The 21,418-nt window shown below is 35.6% G+C and overlaps 3 protein-coding genes across 3 annotated transcripts; 2 read left to right on the top strand and 1 right to left on the bottom strand.

The window, feature by feature from the left end:
• The first annotated feature begins 3,695 nt into the window (after positions 1-3,695).
• Positions 3,696-7,397, top strand: LOC108327363 (uncharacterized). Its single transcript, XM_017561077.1, has 4 exons — positions 3,696-4,794; positions 5,104-6,489; positions 6,589-6,797; positions 7,068-7,397. The coding sequence occupies exons 1-4, from the start codon at positions 3,696-3,698 to the stop codon at positions 7,395-7,397; spliced, it is 3,024 nt and encodes a 1,007-aa protein (XP_017416566.1).
• Positions 7,398-12,499: 5,102 nt separating this feature from the next.
• Positions 12,500-14,681, top strand: LOC108327702 (uncharacterized). Its single transcript, XM_017561390.2, has 2 exons — positions 12,500-13,250; positions 13,446-14,681. Exons 1-2 carry the CDS (start codon positions 12,562-12,564, stop codon positions 14,587-14,589), a joined length of 1,833 nt encoding a protein of 610 aa, XP_017416879.1. The 5' UTR covers positions 12,500-12,561; the 3' UTR covers positions 14,590-14,681.
• Positions 14,682-16,430: 1,749 nt separating this feature from the next.
• On the bottom strand, positions 16,431-20,607 carry LOC128195303 (uncharacterized). Its single transcript, XM_052872547.1, has 6 exons — positions 19,908-20,607; positions 19,763-19,813; positions 17,742-17,960; positions 17,172-17,250; positions 16,625-16,761; positions 16,431-16,541 (listed from the first exon to the last, which is right to left on the bottom strand). The coding sequence occupies exons 1-6, from the start codon at positions 20,373-20,375 to the stop codon at positions 16,431-16,433; spliced, it is 1,065 nt and encodes a 354-aa protein (XP_052728507.1). The 5' UTR covers positions 20,376-20,607.
• Between the last annotated feature and the right edge of the window lie 811 nt (positions 20,608-21,418).

Genomic DNA, 21,418 nt, shown 5'->3' with positions numbered 1-21,418 from the left:
GCAAAGCCGGTTAGGCAACTTCTTATCCTTCCAGAAAAAATGCAAGAGAAGTTGAATTTGGCAAAGCCGGTTAGACAACTTCTTATCCTTCCAGAAAAAAATGCAACAGAAGCAGAATATCATTCTAAATCCATAAAGAGAATCACAATTTTAAACATATTCAAGTATTTAGATCATACAAAAATAAAATACTCAAGGTTAACTCCTGTTACCTGATTCTCACTCCTTCCTGGATGAAGAGCACCTCTTCAAAAGCTCTTGCTACCTTCTCTACAACTCAGATTCTAGTCCTAATATCTCCTTATTTTCGATGAAAGTCTTACTCAATTTCACTTTCCTTCCTCCAAAACTTCATTTCTCACCCCTATTGTTATTGAAGTTAGGGGTACTGTAGTAGTACTGTAGATGTACTACATTTCACTGTAGCAGTATTGTAGCTTGTACTACATTTTTCTTGTAGCAGTACTATAGTAACACATGATTCACGAGGTATTCTTACTGTAGCATTGTACATATTTCACTATAGCACTATACGTATTTTATTGTAGCATTTTACTGTAGCATTTATACATAAAAATTTTCTATATTTCAAAAATAATCTAGCATCTTAATTACAACTATTTTCAAGGGCCTTACAATGTGCATGATGACACGAGTACTTATATCTTTATAAACATTATTCAATTATTAAAAAAGATATTAAATACTAGGACGATGCAGACAATCATACAAGTACTCATACCTTTAAAACGCCAAAAAATAATTTTTTATTATTTTATAGTTTTTTAATATTTTGTTTTTTTTAAGAAGAAAAATGAGTTTGAATATTTATGATACACAAATGTAAAAGGGTATGACAAGACATGAAAAATGAAATAAATCTTATAAAGAAAAGAAAATTCATAATCTTAGAAAATGAGCAAAATAGTGTAGCAAAAATAGAATAAGAACAAAAATGTGTGTATCTTGTTGAAAAATGTTAAGATGATGATATGCAGGAAAATTTTACTCGAAACAATTTGTTTATGAAGATACACGGAAGATGACAAGGTTGATGTTGGGGAAGTGATGAAGAATTAATGGTGATTAGTTTTGAGTGTAAGGACAAGATAAAGTATGAAGTTTAATATGTAGAGAGGAGGTATTAAATAATGGTGTATCTATGCACATATTGTAATCCTAGTCTTAATTATAAGTGAACTATTAAGGAAGGAATTGGTCTTTATATTGCAAAAATCAAATCATAATATAATGTCTGAGAAATTGACTCTAATTATTATTATATATGTTGCTTCAAATTATTATAATCATATCTTTCTCTGACTTAAAAACTCTATGGAGCAAATCATAACATGATATGAAGATATTGCTTCTAATTAGTATTATTATTGGTTCTAATTATTAAAATCATATATTCCTTTAAAACCAGAGATTTTAAAATATTTACTTGTGACATGTTTTGTGAGATGTGTAAAACAAAGATTAGGGGCGAGGATATGTATAAAATCCTTGAGTTGTTGGACTCACAAAATTAATTAAAAACAAATTGGACTAATTTATTTTTATTATCATTTTTTATTATTTTTGTGCTGAAATTACAGTTTGAAAATTTAAAGAAAAATTATTTCATTTTTTGCTTATTTTACTTACTGTTAATTGAAAACATATTTTTTAAATGAATTTATTTATTGGGACAAGATTGGGTTTTACACTTTTTTATGAAATTCTTAACCTTCTCTCTAAAATTCTTACTCCACCTCTAATCATTTTTAAGATTCAAACACACCTTTTTGTACTTAACGACAAGGACAACATTTTTAACCAATCAATTTTTCAAATTGAATTAGTTGAATTTAGCCTTAAATTCTTTTTTGGTCCTTATTTTGTTAACTTTATTCAATGTGATACTCATTTTTTTTTTTGAGATGTTCAATGTGATTCCTATTATTATAAATTATGTTCAATTTTATTACTGTTTTTCATAATGTCATCTAAATGGTTAACAAAATATAAGTGTCACTTGTCAGGTTGCGTTTTTTTTAACCTTTTATTAATTTTTTAAAATCTTTTCTTTAATTTTATTCAATTGAGTCCTAATTTTCATTAATTTTGTTCAATTTAGTTTCAATTTTGGTTAATTTTCTTCAATTCAGTCTCATTTTTGTCCCTCTCTAAATTAAGACAAAATTTAATTTTTATTAAAATTAACATTTTTATTAAATATTTCTTTTATTATTTTAAACCAACTCTAACTATATTATTGAAATATAATTATTAGATTTATATTTAATTGTTTCTACATGTAAAAAATAAGGTTAGAGTTGGTTGAAAAATAACGAAGAATTTTTCTTCTAATTTTAAAAATAAATTACAATTTTTCCTTCTAATTTTAAAAATAAATTATAATTTTCCTTCTAGTTTTAAAAATAAATTATACTTTTCCTTCTAATTTTAAAAATAATAAAGAAGTTTTCTTGTCATTATAAAAATAATAAAAAAATTTCCTTCTAATTTTAAAATTAATGAGTTTTATAATTATAAAAAGGTTTAAACCCTCGGTTGGTCCTAAATTTTGTATGAAAATCTCAGTTGGGTCCTCATTTTTGCAACTGTCTCAATTGGGTCATATTTCTTGTAAAAATGAGCAAATTTTACCCTAACCGTTAAGTGTTCTCAAACGACGTTAAATTTAGCTGATGTGTTTATGCTGATGTGTATTGTTTGATTAGATGAAATATTTATTTAAATTAAAAAATTATGACGTGGCAAAATTGAATTAATTTATGTTAAAATAATATGTCAGGGATTGAAAATGGTCAGAAAAGGAAAGAGTGAATTGAAAAGGAAAGAGTGAATTGAAAAGGGCTAACCTCGGGTGGCAGTTGTTGAGGGCATCCTAGTTACTACATCACCCGGGTGCACGAACGCCTGTAGCTACGCAGATTTCATACAGTCCGGACAGTCAGTCTAGTATTAGGATTTGTGTGAACGAACTATGAATTATCTTGTTGAATGATTTTGTGAAATGTATGTTTATGCATGAATTAAATTACATAAGCTTACCTTGTGTTTGTTTTCTGTCGTGTCTCGTTTTGTACGTTCGTCTTGTCGTTGCAATGATCATCCGTGTGGATGTGAGCAGAAGGGGACGCGCTGTTGGAAGATACGCTGGAAGAAGAAAATTTGGTAGAAGTTGAAGTTAAGACCGAACCTTAGGACGTTCGGTCAGTAGAGTAGTTTTTGTAATAAGGTGGTCTGTCGCCACTTTCCCATCTTTGTATGTATGACCGTTCGGTATTTGGCTTTTGTAAACCGTTCGGTCAGACTCGTACTTCTGTATTGTTTAATTATAGTAACTCTTTCTGTAAGGCCGTTCGGCCGAGACCGTACGTTTCCTAGTGTAAGACTGAACTGAAATATTATTAAATGTAACTATTCTATTATATAGTTTATTGCTGTATTTTCGGGATGTTACATTAGTGGTATCAGAGCAGTTTTGTTCCTTAAAGAACACTGTAGGTTATGAGTATACTATGCTTTTGCTGCGTGCTCAACGTTCGTTTGATGAGTATTTCAAACTCCTTGAATTTGACTAACGGTTGTTTTCTCTGCTTCTCAAAGAACTAATGGCACCTAGACCTCCGCCTCAACCTACCAAACGTGATGCATCTGACAACACTAGATTGTTGGAGTGAATGATAGAGGCTTTTCAACAACAAAACGTTGCTCTAGTACAGCAGAACACAGTCGCTCTACAAAATTTGGAGGCTGCCAAAGCGAACACTGAAGTAACTCAGAGACAATTAATGGAGATATTAACCGCTACTAGAACCACAGTCGGACCATCCATTTCATCTGGGAATCATCAGAACGAGTGGAGTTTGGAGAGTTTCCTTCAACATCACCCAGCCAAATTCAATGGAAAGTGCCTTCCTGATGAGGCAGATCAGTGGCTGCGTGATATGGAAAGAATCTACGATGCCAAGAGGTGTCCGGACGACAATCGCTTGGCATTCACGGAGTATCTGCTGACTGGAGATGTTAGTCATTGGTGGACTAGCATGAAGATGATTCTGGCGGACACTCAAAGCCCCATCTTTTGGGACGTCTTCAGAACTAAGTTTTATGAAGAGTACTTCCCTGATAACGTTCGTTTCGCCAAGGAAGTAGAGTTTCTTCAGCTAGTGCAAGGTGGGATGTCCGTTTCGGAGTACACCAACAAGTTCAAGCACTTAGTCAGATTCAACACTATGGCCACCAATGAAGAGTGGCAGTGTCGTAAGTTCGAAAATGGGCTGAGGAGTGAATTGAAGTTGTTGATATCCAGCTTGTGCATTAGGTCTTTTTCTATCATGGTTGAGAGAGCCAAGGTATTGGAGAAAAACATGGCAGAGGTGGAACAACAGAAGAAACAACAACAACAGGCATCTAGAGGACCGATATCTTCAAGAAGCAATGTGAATTTGAGGAGGAATCCTTACGCTCGTCCAGCACAGCCATCGAATTCAAGTGGATCTCAAGCAGTGGTTATTGTCGGTCGGTCTGGACAGCAAGGGACCGTAACATGCTTTCAGTGTGGAGGACCACACTACCGTTCATCGTGTCCTCAGTTAGTAGGAGGAAAGTATTGCACTCGCTGCAAGAGGAACGGGCATTTGGAGAGTGAGTGCAACATGGGAGGACGAGCTGTGATGAGGCCACCGAATGCTGGAAGGAATCAACCGAGAGGTGGTGGTCGAGCACAAGCAGTTGGTCGGGTATATGCCATAACGGGCGCTGAAGCAGCAAGTTCAGGTACCCTTATCACCAACACTTGCTTATTGTATGGATTGCCTTGCTGTGTGTTATATGATTCGGGGGCAACACATTCCTTCATCTCGAAGGCGTGCGTTGAGAAATTGGGCTTAGCTGAGAGCGAGATGCAGTTTGACTTGGTGGTGTCAACCCTAGCGGCTGGTGAGGTTAGGACGTCTACAATTTGCATTAGATGTCCTATAGAAGTTGAGGGGCGTAGATTTAAAGTTAACCTTATTTGTTTACCTCTAAAGTGGTTATAGGTGATTTTAGGAATGGATTGGTTGGCTGCCAATCGCATTCTCATAGATTGTGGTGAGAAGAAGTTGGTATTTCCGGATGAAGAAGAAGAAGAGTTATCGGTGACGCTCGGTCAATTAAAGGAGGACATCGTGGAGGGTGCCAGTTGCTTTCTGATCATGACGCACGCGGATGAAGAGTTTGGAGATTTAAGTCATGAACGATCGTCCAATAGCAAGCTGAATGGAGGACAATCGGTTGTGGACGAATTCCCGGACGTTTTCCCGGATGAAGTACCCGGACTACCTCCTCCACGAGAGGTAGAATTTACTATTGACTTGGTGTCGACAACAGGACCCGTCTCTATTGCACCATATCGGATGTCACCAGCAGAGTTGGTTGAACTCAAGAAACAGATTGAAGATTTAATGGACAAGCAATTCATTAGGCCGAGCGCATCACCTTGGGGAGTGCCTGTTCTCTTAGTGAAGAAAAAGGATGGCAGCTCTCGGCTTTGCATTGACTACAGGCAGTTAAACAAGCTGACCATCAAGAACAAGTACCCCTTGCCGAGGATTGATGATCTGTTGAATCAATTGCATGGGGCTACTATATTCTCCAAGATTGATTTGCGATCGGGGTATCACCAAATTCGGGTGAAGGAAGGGGACGTCCAGAAGACAGCCTTCCGGTCTCGTTACGGACACTATGAGTATGTAGTGATGTTGTTCGGTGTAACGAACGCACCAGCGATATTCATGGATTACATGAATTGCATCTTCAGGCCGTACCTTGACAAGTTTGTGGTCGTCTTCATTGATGATATCCTCATCTACTCCAAGAGCTGTGAAGAACATGAAGAACACTTGAGGATGGTGCTGAGCGTATTGAGGGAGAAAGAGTTGTACGCCAAGCTGTCCAAGTGTGAGTTTTGGATGAAGGAAGTGCAGTTCTTGAGGCACATAGTCTCTGCTGGAGGAATTTCAGTGGATCCGGCCAAGGTACGAGCGGTATTGGAATGGGAGAGTCCGCGTTCGGTCACTGAAGTCCGAAGTTTCGTGGGGCTCGCGGGCTACTATAGGCGCTTTATTGAAGGATTCTTTAAGATAGTAGCACCGTTGACTCAGCTGACCAGAAAAGATCACCCGTTCGCTTGGACCGATCGGTGTGAGGCTAGTTTCCAAGAACTGAAGCAGAAGTTGACGAGCGCTCCACTCTTGGTCATTCCTGACAAGGCCAAACTGTTCGAAGTATATTGTGATGCCTCTCATCAATGTTTGGGCTGTGTGCTTATGCAAGAGAAGAGAGCGGTCGCGTACGCTTCTCGACAGCTGAAGATCCATGAGAAGAACTATCCGACGCACGACTTGGAATTGGCAGCGGTTGTCTTCGCATTGAAGATTTGGAGGCACTACTTGTATGGATCTACATTCCAAGTCTTTAGTGATCACAAGAGTCTCAAGTACCTCTTTGATCAGAAGGAGTTGAATATGAGGCAGAGGAGGTGGCTTGAGTTCTTGAAGGACTATGACTTCGAACTACTCTACCATCTAGGGAAGGCGAACGTTGTAGCGGACGCTTTAAGCAGAAAGGTAGTTCATGTCTCATCCATGATGATCAAAGAATTAAACTTGGTGGAGAGTTTTAGAGATCTAAGGTTGCAGTTCGACTTGGAACCGGACAGTATCAGATGCTGTAACCTTAGAATATCCAGTAACGTCTTTGACCGAATCAGAGAGAAGCAATTGGCGGATGAAGAACTGGTAAAGATCTTGAGTGCGCTCGGTTCAGACAAAGCAAAATACTTCAATACTGGAACGGACGGTCTCCTTCGATATAGGGACAGGACATGCGTTCCAAATGATGGCGAGCTAAAGCGGATCATTCTTGAGGAAGGACATCATAGTCGTCTTAGCATGCATCCTGGCATAACTAAGATGTATCAAGATCTCAGGAAATCCTTCTGGTGGTCGGGAATGAAGAATGATGTCACTCGTTTTGTGGCATCATGTCTAACTTGTCAACGAGCAAAGGCTGAGCATCAGAGACCGAGCGGTCTACTACAGCAGTTGGAGATTCCTGAATGGAAGTGGGACAGTATCTCAATGGATTTCGTGACCCACTTACCCCACACGGTCAAGAATCACGACTCCATCTGGGTGATAGTGGATCGGTTGACGAAGAGCGCACACTTCTTAGCCGTTAATTTGAAGATGTCCATGACGAAGCTTGCACAACTCTACATCAACGAGTTCGTTCGTTTGCACGGAGTCCCGTCCAGCATCATTTCTGACCGAGACACAAGATTTACGTCTCGGTTTTGGCAGTCCCTACAAAGTGAATTGGGTAGCAAACTGCAATGAGTTCAGCCTATCATCCTCAGATGGACGGTCAATCAGAGAGGACCATCCAGACGCTTGAAGATTTGCTGAGGACGTGCGTACTGGACCACATGGGCGTATGGGATGAGATCTTACCTTTGGTGGAATTCACCTACAACAACAGCTTTCAGTCCAGCATCGGAATGACTCCTTTTGAAGCTCTTTACGGGAGGAAGTGCCGGACGCCACTATGTTGGTTCCAGGAAGGAGAGAAGGTGTTGACTGGACTTGAGCTTATTCAGCAGATGACGGAAAAGGTGAAGTTAATCCAAGAGAGGTTAAAGACGTCGAGGAGCAGACAGAAGTCCTACGCTGACAAGAGAAGAAGGCCTTTGGAGTTCGCTGCAGGAGATCATGTTTTCCTTAGACTGAATCCAACCACTAGAGTAGGCAGAGTCGTTCGTCCTAAGAAGCTGTCTCCCAAGTTCGTCGGGCCTTAACAAATCCTAAAGAGAATCGGACCAGTGGCGTACGAGTTATCCTTGCCTCCTCTGCTATCCAATCTTCATCCAGTCTTCCACGTTTCTCAACTTCGAAAGTACATAGCAGATCCTACTCATGTATTGGAGTTAGAGGACGTACGTCTTCGTCAAGACCGAACGCTGGAGATGCAACCTGTTCGTGTTGAAGAAAGCCGTACCAAGTACTACAAGGGGAAAGCCATCAGATTAGTGAGAGTGGTGTGGGACGAGAAGACTAGCGACTCTACATGGGAAGTGGAGGATGCCATGAGGGACTTGTATCCCCATCTATTTTCGGGTAAGCTTTAATTTTCGAGGACGAAAATTTTTGTAGTTAGGGGGAATGTCAGAACCATTAAAACGCACCCAAAAACCCCTCAGTGTCAGAACCATTAAAACGCATTCAAAAACCCCTCTGAGCGGACGCCAGGTGTCCAGCAACAAGGATCCGAAAATCAGATAGTGGAATGCAGGTGTCAGCAGATGAGCGGACGTCCGTTTTAGGCAAAACTGAGTCTTGGAAAATCACGTCACACTCTCTCTGCATGCACCTTCTCAAAATCTCTGATCTTTAATTTCTCCTTCTTCTCTTTAAAAAGCTTTTCCTTCTCTCTACCAATTCTCACCTCTTCACTTCTCCGATCACCGTTCAGGCACCGGTTCTACTCTTCCGGCGTAGAGGACGATCGTTTGCACCGATCAGTTTAGGATTCTGAACTGGTAAGTTCATCCTTCCTCCATTCGTGTGTTTTCTGTAACATGCAAACCCAGATCCTTGGTTGCATGAATGGATCCTATCATTCTGAGTATCTTTCTGGTTTTATGTTGGTTATAGTTCATAGAACGTGTTGTAGAACGTTAAGGCCTCTGTTAGAAGGAGAACTCTAGTTCGTATCTGTGAACGTTCGACTACCTTAAAAGGTAAGGGAAGCTTATTTAATTTAATTTGTATGCTGTTGAAATGTTTGAACGTTCGTTATTTGATTGAATGAATTTGATGCATGATGGTTGATATGATTGTAGTACATGAACGTTCGTTTATTTAATGAGTGGAAATGAAATATGACTAAGTTATGTTATGATGTATGAAATCTCTATGTTTGGGTGGTATGAAATATGAATGTATAAAGTTGTGAAACTATATGTTAATAGATGAGTTGGAATATAAATGATCCTGATATGAATTTTCCCTAAGAAAGTGTACATTCATTACTGAACGGTCCTTGACCGTTCGGTTTTCTAGTGAATTTGGTTAGTGGTGGATTCTTTCATTTGGAAAAAATCCTATTTGAGGACGAGCGTCTGCATTTCGAGTCACTATGCTCGAGCGTTCGGCCAAGTATAGTTGTGTCTCGGTGTCCTGTTATAAATATATATATATATATATATATATATATATATATATATATATATATATATATATATATATATATATATATATATATATATATATATATATATATGTAATTGTATATTGTAGTTATTCGTAAACACTATCCCAATAGTATCTAGGTATAATTATCAAGCCTCTTCTCTTTCAGTTTAGTAGCATTTGGTCTCATACCAAGTGTTCGTCCTAAACAAGTGTTTGGTCTTACACTAGGCACTCGTTCTATCTCCTTAAGTTAAACTTCCTAATACGAGCGTTCGTTCAAGCTCTCTAGGGCTTGCTCACTATAGTGTTCAGTCTTTGACTGGCATTGGGATTTCTTAATACTAAATTCAATTAATCTAAGTATTCACACGTGTTCGGTTTCTTCATGTGAATCATTATAAGCATTAATTTCGAATGTCTTGAAATATCCTTATTCATTGGTTTCATTCTGGAGTCTTCGTTCTTGGTCTGGTCTTTCTGATGTTTAATTGAAATTCTCAAGAGTCAGTTCACCTAATTGGCTCAATGTTGTAATTGACGTTCGTTCCCCTAGTTTCTGGTGATTTAAGATTGTACTCGTTATCTTTCTCAACCCGATATCAACCCCTTGACCTTAAATCCACTCTTAACTTTGAGATCTCTCGGTCTCGCTCTACATGTTCGGTCTAGTTCTGAGTTCGGGTTGAACGTTCGCTATTTATAAATCTCATGAATCTGTGTACGAGTTGGCTAAATGAGATGATTATTAATGAAAGATGAAGAAAATATGATATGGAAATGTTGTGAATTATGGACGAGCGTTCCGAGGAGGAACGACTCATGTGTGAATATTGGAATTTGTAAAGTATGACTGTGGGTAAGCTAAGTTGGCTGTTCATCCTGATGTTCCGTGAGTAGTACTCGTCTTCACGTAGAGGAGGGTAGGTCATGTATGGGAACGGCAGGAGGTCCTAGTCCTTAGGGTTACTTTGGACAGATAGGGCTAACCTCGGGTGGCAGCTGTTGAGGGCATCCCAGTTACTACATCACTCGGGTGCACGAACGCCTGTAGCTACGCAGATTTCATACAGTCCGGACAGTCAGTCTAATATTAGGATTTGTGTGAACGAACTATGAATTATCTTGTTGAATGATTTTGTGAAATGTATGTTTATGCATGAATTAAATTACATAAGCTTACCCTGTGTTTGTTTTCTGTCGTGTCTCGTTTTGTACGTTCGTCTTGTCGTTGCAATGATCATCCGTGTGGATGTGAGCAGAAGGGGACGCGTTGTTGCAAGATACGCTGGAAGAAGAAAATTTGGTAGAAGTTGAAGTTAAGACCGAACCTTAGGACGTTCGGTCAGTAGAGTAGTTTTTGTAATAAGGTGGTCTGTCGCCACTTTCCCATCCGGTATTTGGCTTTTGTAAACCGTTCGGTCAGACTCGTACTTCTGTATTGTTTAATTATAGTAACTCTTTCTGTAAGGCCGTTCGGCCGAGACCGTACGTTTCCTAGTGTAAAACTGAACTAAAATATTATTAAATGTAACTATTCTATTATATAGTTTATTGCTGTATTTTCGGGATGTTACAAAAAATAATGAAAAGAATTTAATCTAATTTTAAAAATAATGAAAAAATTTCCTTATACAATTTAAATTTAGGACTAAATTGAACAAAATTAATAAAATTTGAAACTAGATTGAACAAAATTGACAAAAATTTGGACTAACATGACTTAACATTGAAATTGACATGTGACATTAATACTAACTCAACGCGGGACACTAACACTGACTTGATACTTGACACTTGACACTGACTCAGTAACTTAACACATGATACTAACTTACTAACTTAACATGTGACACTGACATTGTCACATGACATAATGTTGACTTCACACATAAACAACTTTTTTAAAATTAAGAAAAATTTAAAATAAAAAATTAAATAATCGTACATTGACAAATGAAGCTCACACGATTCATTTTTCATTAACAATTTTACCCGTCATGAAAAATGTTCAAATTAAACATAAATTACAATAAGAACCAAATTGAACATTAAAAAAATATAAGTTCCACATGAAAAAAAAGTAAAAAAATATTTAAATATATAATTTGCATCCTACTCTAAAACCAAATTTTCATTATTCTCCTTTAAATCTCAACCTTTAAAACCTTCTCTATTCTTCTTTAATTTTTGACCATTTTTATTAAGATTATCCTTCTAAACTCTTTTCTTGTCTATATTTATAAAGCTAATATCTATAAAAAAACACAATATTTATTATTACTTATTAATATATAATAATATCTCATAATATCTAACTATATATAAAATATCTCATAATTTTTAACTATATTTATTATATAACAATATTCTAGAATATTTCATAATATCTAACAAAATATATATATATATATATATATATATATATATATATATATATATATATATAATAACAATATTTAATATTTTTTAATTGAATAACTATTTATCAAATTTTATTTCTTAAAATTTTTTAAGTAAAATAATTCTTCTAAACTAAATAATTAACATGCCAATGATTTTTTTAAATTAAATAATTATTAAATTCTTTTATTTTTAAGAAATATTTAAATAAAATATTTTTTTTAAATTATATAACTAATTATTTTATCTTTTCCTTAAATATGTATTTAATTATTTTTTAGTTATTATAATTTTTCAGAATATTAAATCTCTTATCATAATAAAATAAATATTTTAAATTAAATAATTAGTAAATCATTTAAATATGTATATTTTAATTATTATAATTTTTTAGTCTTATAAACTAAATTTAAAGAAATTATAATTTTTATAAAATAAAACTAAAAAAAAAGAAATTTCTCTTTATAAGTTCAACATATTATAAATAAAATATCCAACTTTCACTTAAAAGTCCATTCTATTTTTTATAAATAAATCCTTACATAATTCAACCTTTCATTTTTTTTATATATTTTCTCAAAATATGATGTTTAAAAAGTTAGTCATAAAGTTAAAATAAAAAATAACTAAATATCACAACATTATTTCTAAAAATATTCTCTAGTTTATTTCATTAGAATTGTTGATTAATTTATTTAAGAAAATATTTTCTAATTTAAGTAATGTATCGTGTTTTCCCCTAAAGATAAAAGATATAAAAGAAAAAAAAAGTTACAAACCCAAATTTCAAAATAATAGATATTAAATATCAAAAGTTTAACAAGTAAAAAAGTTATATAAACCCTAAGCATCATCATTTCTAAAGGTAGCTTCGAACCATATCTCTCTCCACTTTTCCCCAATTCAGAGCATGCCGGAGATGCTGGACCACAAAGGCGTTCCTATCAGTTCGGTAAAAGCCACCCACACCCGCACCCACGTTGCCACCATAAGCGTGGTGGATCATTGCCTCCCCTACAACACCCACAACCTATACGATGTCACTTTCCAAACCCACACCATCTACACCCTCCTCACCTCCGATCCCTCCCTCGTCCACTCCTGGATCTCCACCAACGTCCACAGCCGTCAAACTGGCCTCATGGTTGGCCTGGATATCGAGTGGCGGCCCAACACGCAGCGCAACATGCAGAACCCCGTTGCCACGCTCCAACTATGCTTCGACCAACACTGCCTCGTCTTCCAGATCCTTCACTCCCCTTCCATCCCTCCTTCCCTCGTTTCCTTCCTTGCTGATTCCAATGTCACCTTCTTTGGCGTCGGGATCGAAGATGACGCCAAGAAGCTTCTAGGAGACTACAATCTCCGCGTTGTTAATATTCGTGACCTTCGCTCTCTCGCTGCCGAGAAGCTTCGTGACACGAAACTAAACCGGGCTGGGATTAAGTCGTTGGGCCTCCGAGTGTTGGGTTTGGTGGTTGAGAAGCCCAAAAGGATCACGAGGAGTTGGTGGGACAATCCCAGGCTCACTCCACAGCAGGTTCAGTATGCTGTGATTGATGCCTTTCTCTCTTACGAGATTGGACGCAGTTTGAGTGTGTAAGTTAATAAGTTGCATGGTTCCTCTGCTGGCATTTTTAGGAAAGAAAAATTAAAGAAAAAAAAATGATTTTTGTATTGATAGAGACAAGAACAGGAGTTGTTGTGTTTCTGTTTTTCTTTGTTTGTATGGTTGTGATATGTGTTTGTATAAAAGTTAGAGTAGTTTCTGACTTTTTCTTTATGTGATACCAGAATGACTCCTAGACCTCCTGTCTCTTCCCAGCCTTATGAGAGGTGTGGAATGACAATGGCTCCTAAACCACCTGTCTCTTCCCAGCCTTCCGTGATGTGTGGCATAGGAATGACTCCCAGACCTCCTGCCCCTTCCCAGCCTTATGAGATGTGTGAACTAGCAATGGCTCCTAGACCTCCTGTCTCTTCCCAACCTTCTGATATGTGTGGAATATCAATGACTCCTAGACCTCTTGCCTCTTCCCAGCCTTCTGAGATGGGTGGAATAGCAATGGCTCCTAAACCTCCTGCCTCTTCCCAACCTTATGAGATGTGTGGACTAGCTGTGGCTCCTACACCTCCGGTCTCTTCCCAGCCTTCTGAGATGTATGGAATAGCAAGGGCCATAGAGACAATGGCTGCTATTATACAACATCAAAATGCAGTGATAGTTGAAAGTCATCGGACTTTCATGCAACAGTTGGAAGCTGCAAAAGTAACCACTCCTGCATCTGTTCCCTGTGTTGGAGAGTTTTCTCCTCTTGAACAGACAACAAAAATAGAGAAGAGGTCAGAAGTTATGCCTAACAAAGTGGTTTGCCAACAGAAGGGAGAATCTTCAGGAGAGATGGCCAAGACAAATCAGCATAAGCCATGTGATAGATCTCTGTATCAGAGGACTGGGGCATCCTCTTCCCAACCTTTGCGGTCAAAATCCATGAGTATGAAGTGTTATCGATGTAAAAGGTCACATCTTCAAGGAAATTGTCCTCAATCGGCAGAAAAGAAGTGTTTTCTGTGTCAGAAGGAAGGCCATTACGCAAGAGTTTGTCCAAATAGGAAAGGACCAGTTGCTACAGGAGTAGAACAACAAAAAGGAGAAAATGATGGCAGATCCCAAGTGGTGGAGAAGAGGTGTCGTCGTTGTGATGGACCTCATATGGTAAAGGATTGTCATGCTGATAAAAAATCTGATAAGAAGTGTTATGTGTGTCGAAGTGGAGGGCATCTAGCCCGAGATTGCCCAACCAGGGGAGAACAACTTGATGCAAAGGATTGTCAGCAGCCTACCGATAAGAAGTGTTATCGGTGTCAAAGAGGAGGACATATAGCCCGAGATTGTCCAACCAGGGGAGAACAACTTGATACAGGGATAGTGCAATAAGGAAGGGTGGAGGGTGAAGGTATTGAATGTATTTGATAAGAGTGTAATGACTTTCCATGATTAAAAATATGAAGTTAATATGCTTTAAATTATTTCTATAGAATAAATTGATTAAGCAAAGGTACATGATACATGAATTGTATGAATGATGGGAAAAAAATTGTTTTAGATTTTATACATTTGATGGATTTGTTGATTTCATATACATGCGATGGATTTGTTGAAATGAGAAATATGCATAAAATAATTTCTGCATGTATAAATAATTGCTTTACTATGAGAATTGAACTATATGATGTATGAAACTAACTGTATGAAGTGATGAAAGTGTAGTTGCTTTTCGGATAGAAAGTACTACACTCAATGACTTTAGGGGTATTGAAGGGGTTTAAGGAGATTATCTTGACTTTGCTAGTATCCAATTCACATAGAGGATATATTTAGTTGTAAGAGTCGAGAAAGATTATGGTGTTTCGATATAAAACATGATCAAATAGATAGAAGAATTAATCATGTCGTACTTGAAGGGGACATTAGTTCTTGTTCATAGTCCTATAAGAGCGGACTACATGAGAGTGGGATAGTAGGATAAGTACAAAATCTGAGTTTACTCAATACATGTGTCTTTCAGAAGTAGAATCAAATGTCTAGGTAATGATAGTCGTGTGGGCTGTGGTTTTGTATTGATTCCAGTGAGTGCATGTGCTGTATAAACATTTTGATTTTTGTTATATGTGATTGACAGTTATAATGATGAGAAATTACCTCTGCTATAAGATGATTTATATCTTGTATGGTCTATTATCATAATACTAGCTTATTTCTGTGTTGGTTGTGGTTCGCCCACCTCCAGAGTCATTGTATGTTATATGTAAGTAGAGGATGGGGTAGGTGGAAGTGGTGGGCAGCAGTGAGATTGTTAGGAGTTGTATCTACTGCTATTTATATAGTTGTGTTTTATACATTCCTTTGAGTATTAAAAGAAGTTCTAAATTTTTGAAAGACTGAATATTTTGTTCAGATGATTGTAAAATACAATGTATAAATTTCAGCGATGATTTATGCTTAATACCTAACTTGTAATACTTTAATTAGTAGTGTAATGCTACTACATATGGATGTTACATGTATAATTTAAAAGTTATAATTACAAAAGAAAAAGTTAATTTTAATTCTTATTTTATTTTCTTATAAATGCTTAGAGAGAAATCATTATTAGCATATTTACTTATTAATGACAATGTACGCGCTTAGTCCCACTAACTACAATTCCATGTGATTATATCCCTTGTTATATATATTTATGTTTCTACTGGTTATGTTTATCTGTGTTGATTTGATGAACTCATGATAGTGAGTTAATTAATTAATATACATCAAATTACATATATTCAAGGTTTCAAGGGTGCATTTTTTCTTACCCCTTTTCTTTCCTTTAAAATTCTAATATTCAAATATCACATTCTAATTTTCTTTTTCTCTTGAAACGTATCATGCTTAATTTTACATTAAAATCTATTAGTAAAACAGAATAAAAGACTCGTTAATAGCATTATATTTTACACCAAACATTGCATAATATATTTGATAAAACGGATTCCACCAAACACAAAGCACACTAACATTATAAATCTAGGTCTCTAATATATCTAGAATTGACTTCTGTAGTACCCATATTCATTAACCCAAGATTTAAATTGTGTTTGCATAATAGCTTTGTTGTGATATTTGACATAGAGGATAGCTTTGGACAAATGAAGTGATTGCAACCACAATTTTGGTGATACAACCATAGAGAGTCCAAAAACATTGGTGCCAAAATTGCAATTGGTGAACCACTTTTAGAATCCTGTATACAGCTTCAAACAAGATGGAATGGGTCTTATCAAGTGTTTAAGACGTTCTGTCAAAGCAAATGTTGAGGTCAATGAAGCTTTCGATAGCCCAAGACCCTGCATCATTCAAGCAAAGATTGTGATGTAATCTCATACAAGAAATAACAGCATGCAAAGTAAGAAGAAATCCAGTTTCTTACCTCCTTCGAACCAATTGTAGTGACCCTTTCCTCCAAGTCAAAACGTGGTACATTTAGTGTTTTTAGATATGAAACAACATTAATGGAGGACATTGGAGTCATAACCAAGTGATCTGTCACCATGTACATCACTGATCCTTTCACAAATCCAAAAGGACTTGAATATTCTCCAGTAGAAGGTTAACTTTGTACCCCAATTGGTAATATCTGGTTGCTGAGATTAAAATGTGGAGCACATACAGGGCTAGTTAGTTTGTCTTTAAGTTCAAGGGGGAAATTAGATATCTGTCTGAACTCAGTTCATTCAGGCTCCTATATGATCTATCTATGCAGCTTACTGAAGAAAATCCTTCAACCATGTGAAGCACTCCACCCAAAGGAAAAGTGAGAAAACTTAAAAGAAAGTCAACAAACTCTTCGTCTGATTCAGCAAACAGAATCTTATCATTTTATTTTCTTATTTGTATTTCCACGACCATTTGCCTACCCTCAACAGATGGTATTTTTCCAATCTCAAACATATTTGGTCTTATTGGGGTAAAATTACCAAGATATTGCTTCTTTCTTAGGATTAAATCTGTCGTAGGGGTCCTTGAGATCAATGAAAACTTGAGCAAGTCAGCTACCTACAATAAAAAACGAACGAACCAATGAAAAGAAAGAATGGAAGTATAAAGACTAAGTTAAAAACTGTCATACATCCTTCTCGGTGATATCCCACAATTTGTTCCTCAAGAGTCTCCATGTCTTCAATTTCAAGCTTATGAAACAGATTTTCATTTGCTCCAAAAACATTAGGCATTTTATAAAGATCATCAGAAACTTAAAAAGACGCAGATTCCTTCCCAAAGCAATTTTCTAAACTCAGTTTGAATAAAAGATCTCACCATCCTGTTCATTAATTCTCCACAACCACAGTTCAACCAGATCTCTCAAAAGTAGTGCTTTTAGGCTCAGTGTCATCAATATTCAGCATCATTGTTTCGCAATAATCTTCCATAGACTTCCTTGGTTGCAGTAGCATTTCTTTGTACGTTCGAATCCATAAATTTTTTTGTTAAAGATGCGACACACTTTCATACGATGTGCTCAGGCTGCCAACTTTAATTGGTTTTACATTGGACTCCTTAGCCACGAGTCTAGCAATAGTCACCAAAGGCAATGTTAAAAAACTCAGTAGAACATCCAGAAAATCTTTTCCTGCCTCAGTAAACACAACTTTGTTTTTCTCTTTGTCTACCAGAACTTTGAGGGAAACTGTGTGATCTTGATCTCCGGATCGAGTTGCATTTTCAGCTACTGTGGTTTCACAATCGCAGGTCAGCTTTGCCAAACTCTACTTATAGAGAGCATTATGGTTTGAAATTAGAACTTTTCATGTAATATTATAGATGATAAATTCACTTGTTCTAGTTTTTAGGCTTTGAAAAGGAAAATTTTGGTTTTGCTACCCATAACCATAAATATACGTAGTATTAGAATTCTTAAATGTCACTCTTTTAATGAACAAATTATCACAAAAATTAATAAATATTTAAATAATATTTCCATTGTAGTTAAAGCTTCTTAAACTCTTTATCTTCTATTTAATCCAGTCTTAACGTTTTCTTGACATTCCTCTTAAAGGAATCACCACAATATTCTTGTTTTTTAAATTATCAATAATTTAATTCTTTTAAACGCTTAAGTTTTCATTAATTTCCATTTTAAAGACGTAAAATTCTATTATATGAGCATTGAAAAGTCAAACTTAATAAAAACTAAATTTGAAAAGCATTAATCACTATTAAAAAAATAGAGCTGTGATAAAATATTTTATCACTTATTCTAATGACTTGTTATTTTAATATTAACTTGCTAAAAAATATTTAAATAATAACAAGCATTCAAGAACAGATTAATAACCAAAGTTTTGAAAATTCGAAATCATGAATACCTTTATGTATATAAATAATTTATCACTGATCTATCATATTTCAACTTCTAGTTATGTAGCATGAATATAATAAATACATATATAATTATTTTCTTGTCATGAATATATATATATATATACATATATATATATATATATATATATATATATGATGTCTTCTATTTAATATTAAGTATTCTCATCTTGTTAACCTGTACGTATATTTTAAATGTTTTTAATGAATATTCTTTATTAGCCGAAATTAAACAGAGGTGAAGAGTTCAAGAAAAAAGAAAAAGAAATGATAAAATACTGAAAATAAATTATGATTAAAATCAATTTTAATTACAATAAAAAAATTACGTTATTTTTTAAGGAGGTATATATAAGAGCTCTATGCATACATTGTTAATCACAATTTGTAAAAATCACGCGCGCATGGTTATTAGTAATATTACCTGCTTCCTTCAAACTCTTGAACCAATAACTACGAATTAACGAGCATCCAAGAGACTCTTACAAAATATTATAGCACAAGAAGAGCGTCAAAATATTTTTAAAAAACAATAATTTATCAAATGTAGTGACATTTTTCACCGATTATTTGAAGTGTTTTATGACCACGCACATTCAAAAACAGTGTAAGACTCCCCTCGAGGGGCACAAAATAATTAATATTAGGTATTCAAATTTTATACCCTACCAAAAAGTATCAGATTTTATAAAATGACAGACTCAAGAACCTTTTATGGAAGGAAATATTTATATATTTAATTATTATTTTAAATTTCTCATAAAATGTGTAAAAGTAAACAAATGTTATATATTATACTGTTTTATCATATAAAAAATAGATGATAAAAATAAATGTAAACTCTTAAATTATGTGATATAACAAGTAACATACAAACAGAAGTCGAGGTCTAAAACACTTTTGTTAGTCTGACCTAGCTGCTAGATGGAGGAATGATGATAAATGTAAAGTGATTTTATCATGTTAACAATTCAATTAGAAAATGTACATCGCAAGTTTTTTTAAGGAAAATGAAGCCAAAAGTAGATTCATTATAATACTGGTTCACACAACAAACAGAAAATTTGACTGAACCAGAGAGTGTCAGACCAATGTTAAAAAGTAGGCATTTCAAAATAACATCATAACCTAAAAATTTTAATTGATCAAATCTCCACCTTAATGTTTTTTGTGAATTGTTGGAGGAGACTTGTGTCAAAGCAGATGTTGAGGTTAAGGAAGCTTTTAGTATGGCCAATCCCTGCACCATGAAATCAACAGACATGAATATACTATTGTTATTTGATTCAAGTAATAGTGTGTGATGAATAACTCAGCATAAGAGGATGTGTTACCTCCTTCACACCAACGCTAATGACCCTTTCCTCCAAGTCTGAGAAAGGAACTTGTGACCTATTTAGATAAGAAACCGCAGAAATGGATGACATCGGAGTCACAACCAAGTCATCTGTCACCATGAACGTTGATGGTCCTTTGGGAAATCCTTTACCACTGCATGAATCCCCAATACAGGACTTTGGATCACAAATCTTCAATGAAGGCGTAGTTGAAGTAGCAACAAGGCCATCCCTTAAAGTATTGAAACAATACTTAGGCAAGGATACCTCTCCAATTGGTAATATCTGGCCATTGATGGCGAATTGAGGGGCACATTTAGCATTAACTAGTTCCTCTTTGACTCTCTGTGACCTTAAATATCTATCAGGACTCAGTTCAGAAATGCTCTTGTATAATTTATCTATGCAGCTCAAAGAAGATTCTCCTTCCAACATATGCAACACTCCACCCAAAGGTAAAGTCATAAAACTAAAAAGCAAGTCAGCAAAATCTTCCTCTGCATCGGCAAACACAATCTTTTCATTTGATTTTCTTACCAGCCAGTGCCCTCACAACTATCTTTCTACCTTCATCAGATGATTCATCTCCTCTCTCGAGCCAGGACTGGTTTATTGGGTTAAAATCATCAACACGTGGCTTCTTCTCAAAGACAAAATCTGTCAAAGGATTCTTTGATATCAACGACAACTTGAGAAGATCAACAACCTATAGAAAAGACAAAGAACAAATCAGAGAGAGAAAGTAATGAAACTAACAACAATAATGAATAGCAAAAATTATATTCCACCAATATAGCATACCTCCCTCTTGCCGATATCTACCGTTAGTTCCTCAATAGCATCCATGTCTTTGATTCGAAGCTGCTGGAGTAGATTTACACTTGTTACAAGAACATTAGGCAACACGGAAAGATCGTCACCAATTATAAAAGTAGCAGTTTCCTTAACGTAACCTCCTCAAAATATAGCATAATACTATATCATAGATTAATCACATATTATTATATGATAGATAATTTATTAAGAGTTAGTAAAGTATTTAACAATTACACTTATCCAAAATAACCATAAAACTAAAAACTTTACAGAATATCATAAGTTTGATACAAAATAGAGGAATAAACCAAACAGTGATACAACATACTGTATAAACCGATCGGTTTGCAAAAGGAATACTAAATCTATTGACCGAACGGTCCAATTCAAAGCTATACACAACAGATGACCGAGCGGTCATAACTTAAGCGATAGGATCTTCGTCTTCCAACACTTGCTCCACCGAACACTCATCACCTTCTGCTCATATCCACAGGATGATCATCGCAAGGGAAAAGAAAACTGAACGAACAAGACATGACAGAACAAGAAAATAGGGTAAGCTATTTGTAATTTAATTATAAACACATATATGCATTTCATGCAAGTTCAGTCTATATGAAACCGAACGGTACATCATACAACAATGAATACAATTCGTCACATACAACCAAAACATCATCATTCATATA

This window comes from Vigna angularis, chromosome 2, assembly GCF_016808095.1.
Source record: "Vigna angularis cultivar LongXiaoDou No.4 chromosome 2, ASM1680809v1, whole genome shotgun sequence".
NCBI classification, from domain to species: Eukaryota; Viridiplantae; Streptophyta; class Magnoliopsida; order Fabales; family Fabaceae; genus Vigna; species Vigna angularis.
This window is presented reverse-complemented; position numbering and strand designations above follow the sequence as displayed.

What these genes read in the sequence shown, in the direction of transcription:
- LOC108327702 (XM_017561390.2), top strand. Translation starts at nt 12,562, where the DNA reads ATGCCGGAGATGCTGGACCACAAAGGCGTTCCTATCAGTTCGGTAAAA. An exon ending in ATTGGACGCAGTTTGAGTGT is followed by an intron (nt 13,251 to 13,445) that starts GTAAGTTAATAA and finishes ATGTGATACCAG; the next exon opens with AATGACTCCTAGACCTCCTG.
- LOC128195303 (XM_052872547.1), bottom strand. Translation starts at nt 20,375, where the DNA reads ATGACTTTACCTTTGGGTGGAGTGTTGCATATGTTGGAAGGAGAATCT. An exon ending in TTAGCGTTGGTGTGAAGGAG is followed by an intron (nt 19,814 to 19,907) that starts GTAACACATCCT and finishes TTCATGGTGCAG; the next exon opens with GGATTGGCCATACTAAAAGC. An exon ending in TCGTGGCTAAGGAGTCCAAT is followed by an intron (nt 17,251 to 17,741) that starts GTAAAACCAATT and finishes TTTTTATTGTAG; the next exon opens with GTAGCTGACTTGCTCAAGTT.
- LOC108327363 (XM_017561077.1), top strand. Translation starts at nt 3,696, where the DNA reads ATGATAGAGGCTTTTCAACAACAAAACGTTGCTCTAGTACAGCAGAAC. An exon ending in AGTCTTTAGTGATCACAAGA is followed by an intron (nt 6,490 to 6,588) that starts GTCTCAAGTACC and finishes TCTACCATCTAG; the next exon opens with GGAAGGCGAACGTTGTAGCG. An exon ending in AATTGGCGGATGAAGAACTG is followed by an intron (nt 6,798 to 7,067) that starts GTAAAGATCTTG and finishes CAACGAGCAAAG; the next exon opens with GCTGAGCATCAGAGACCGAG.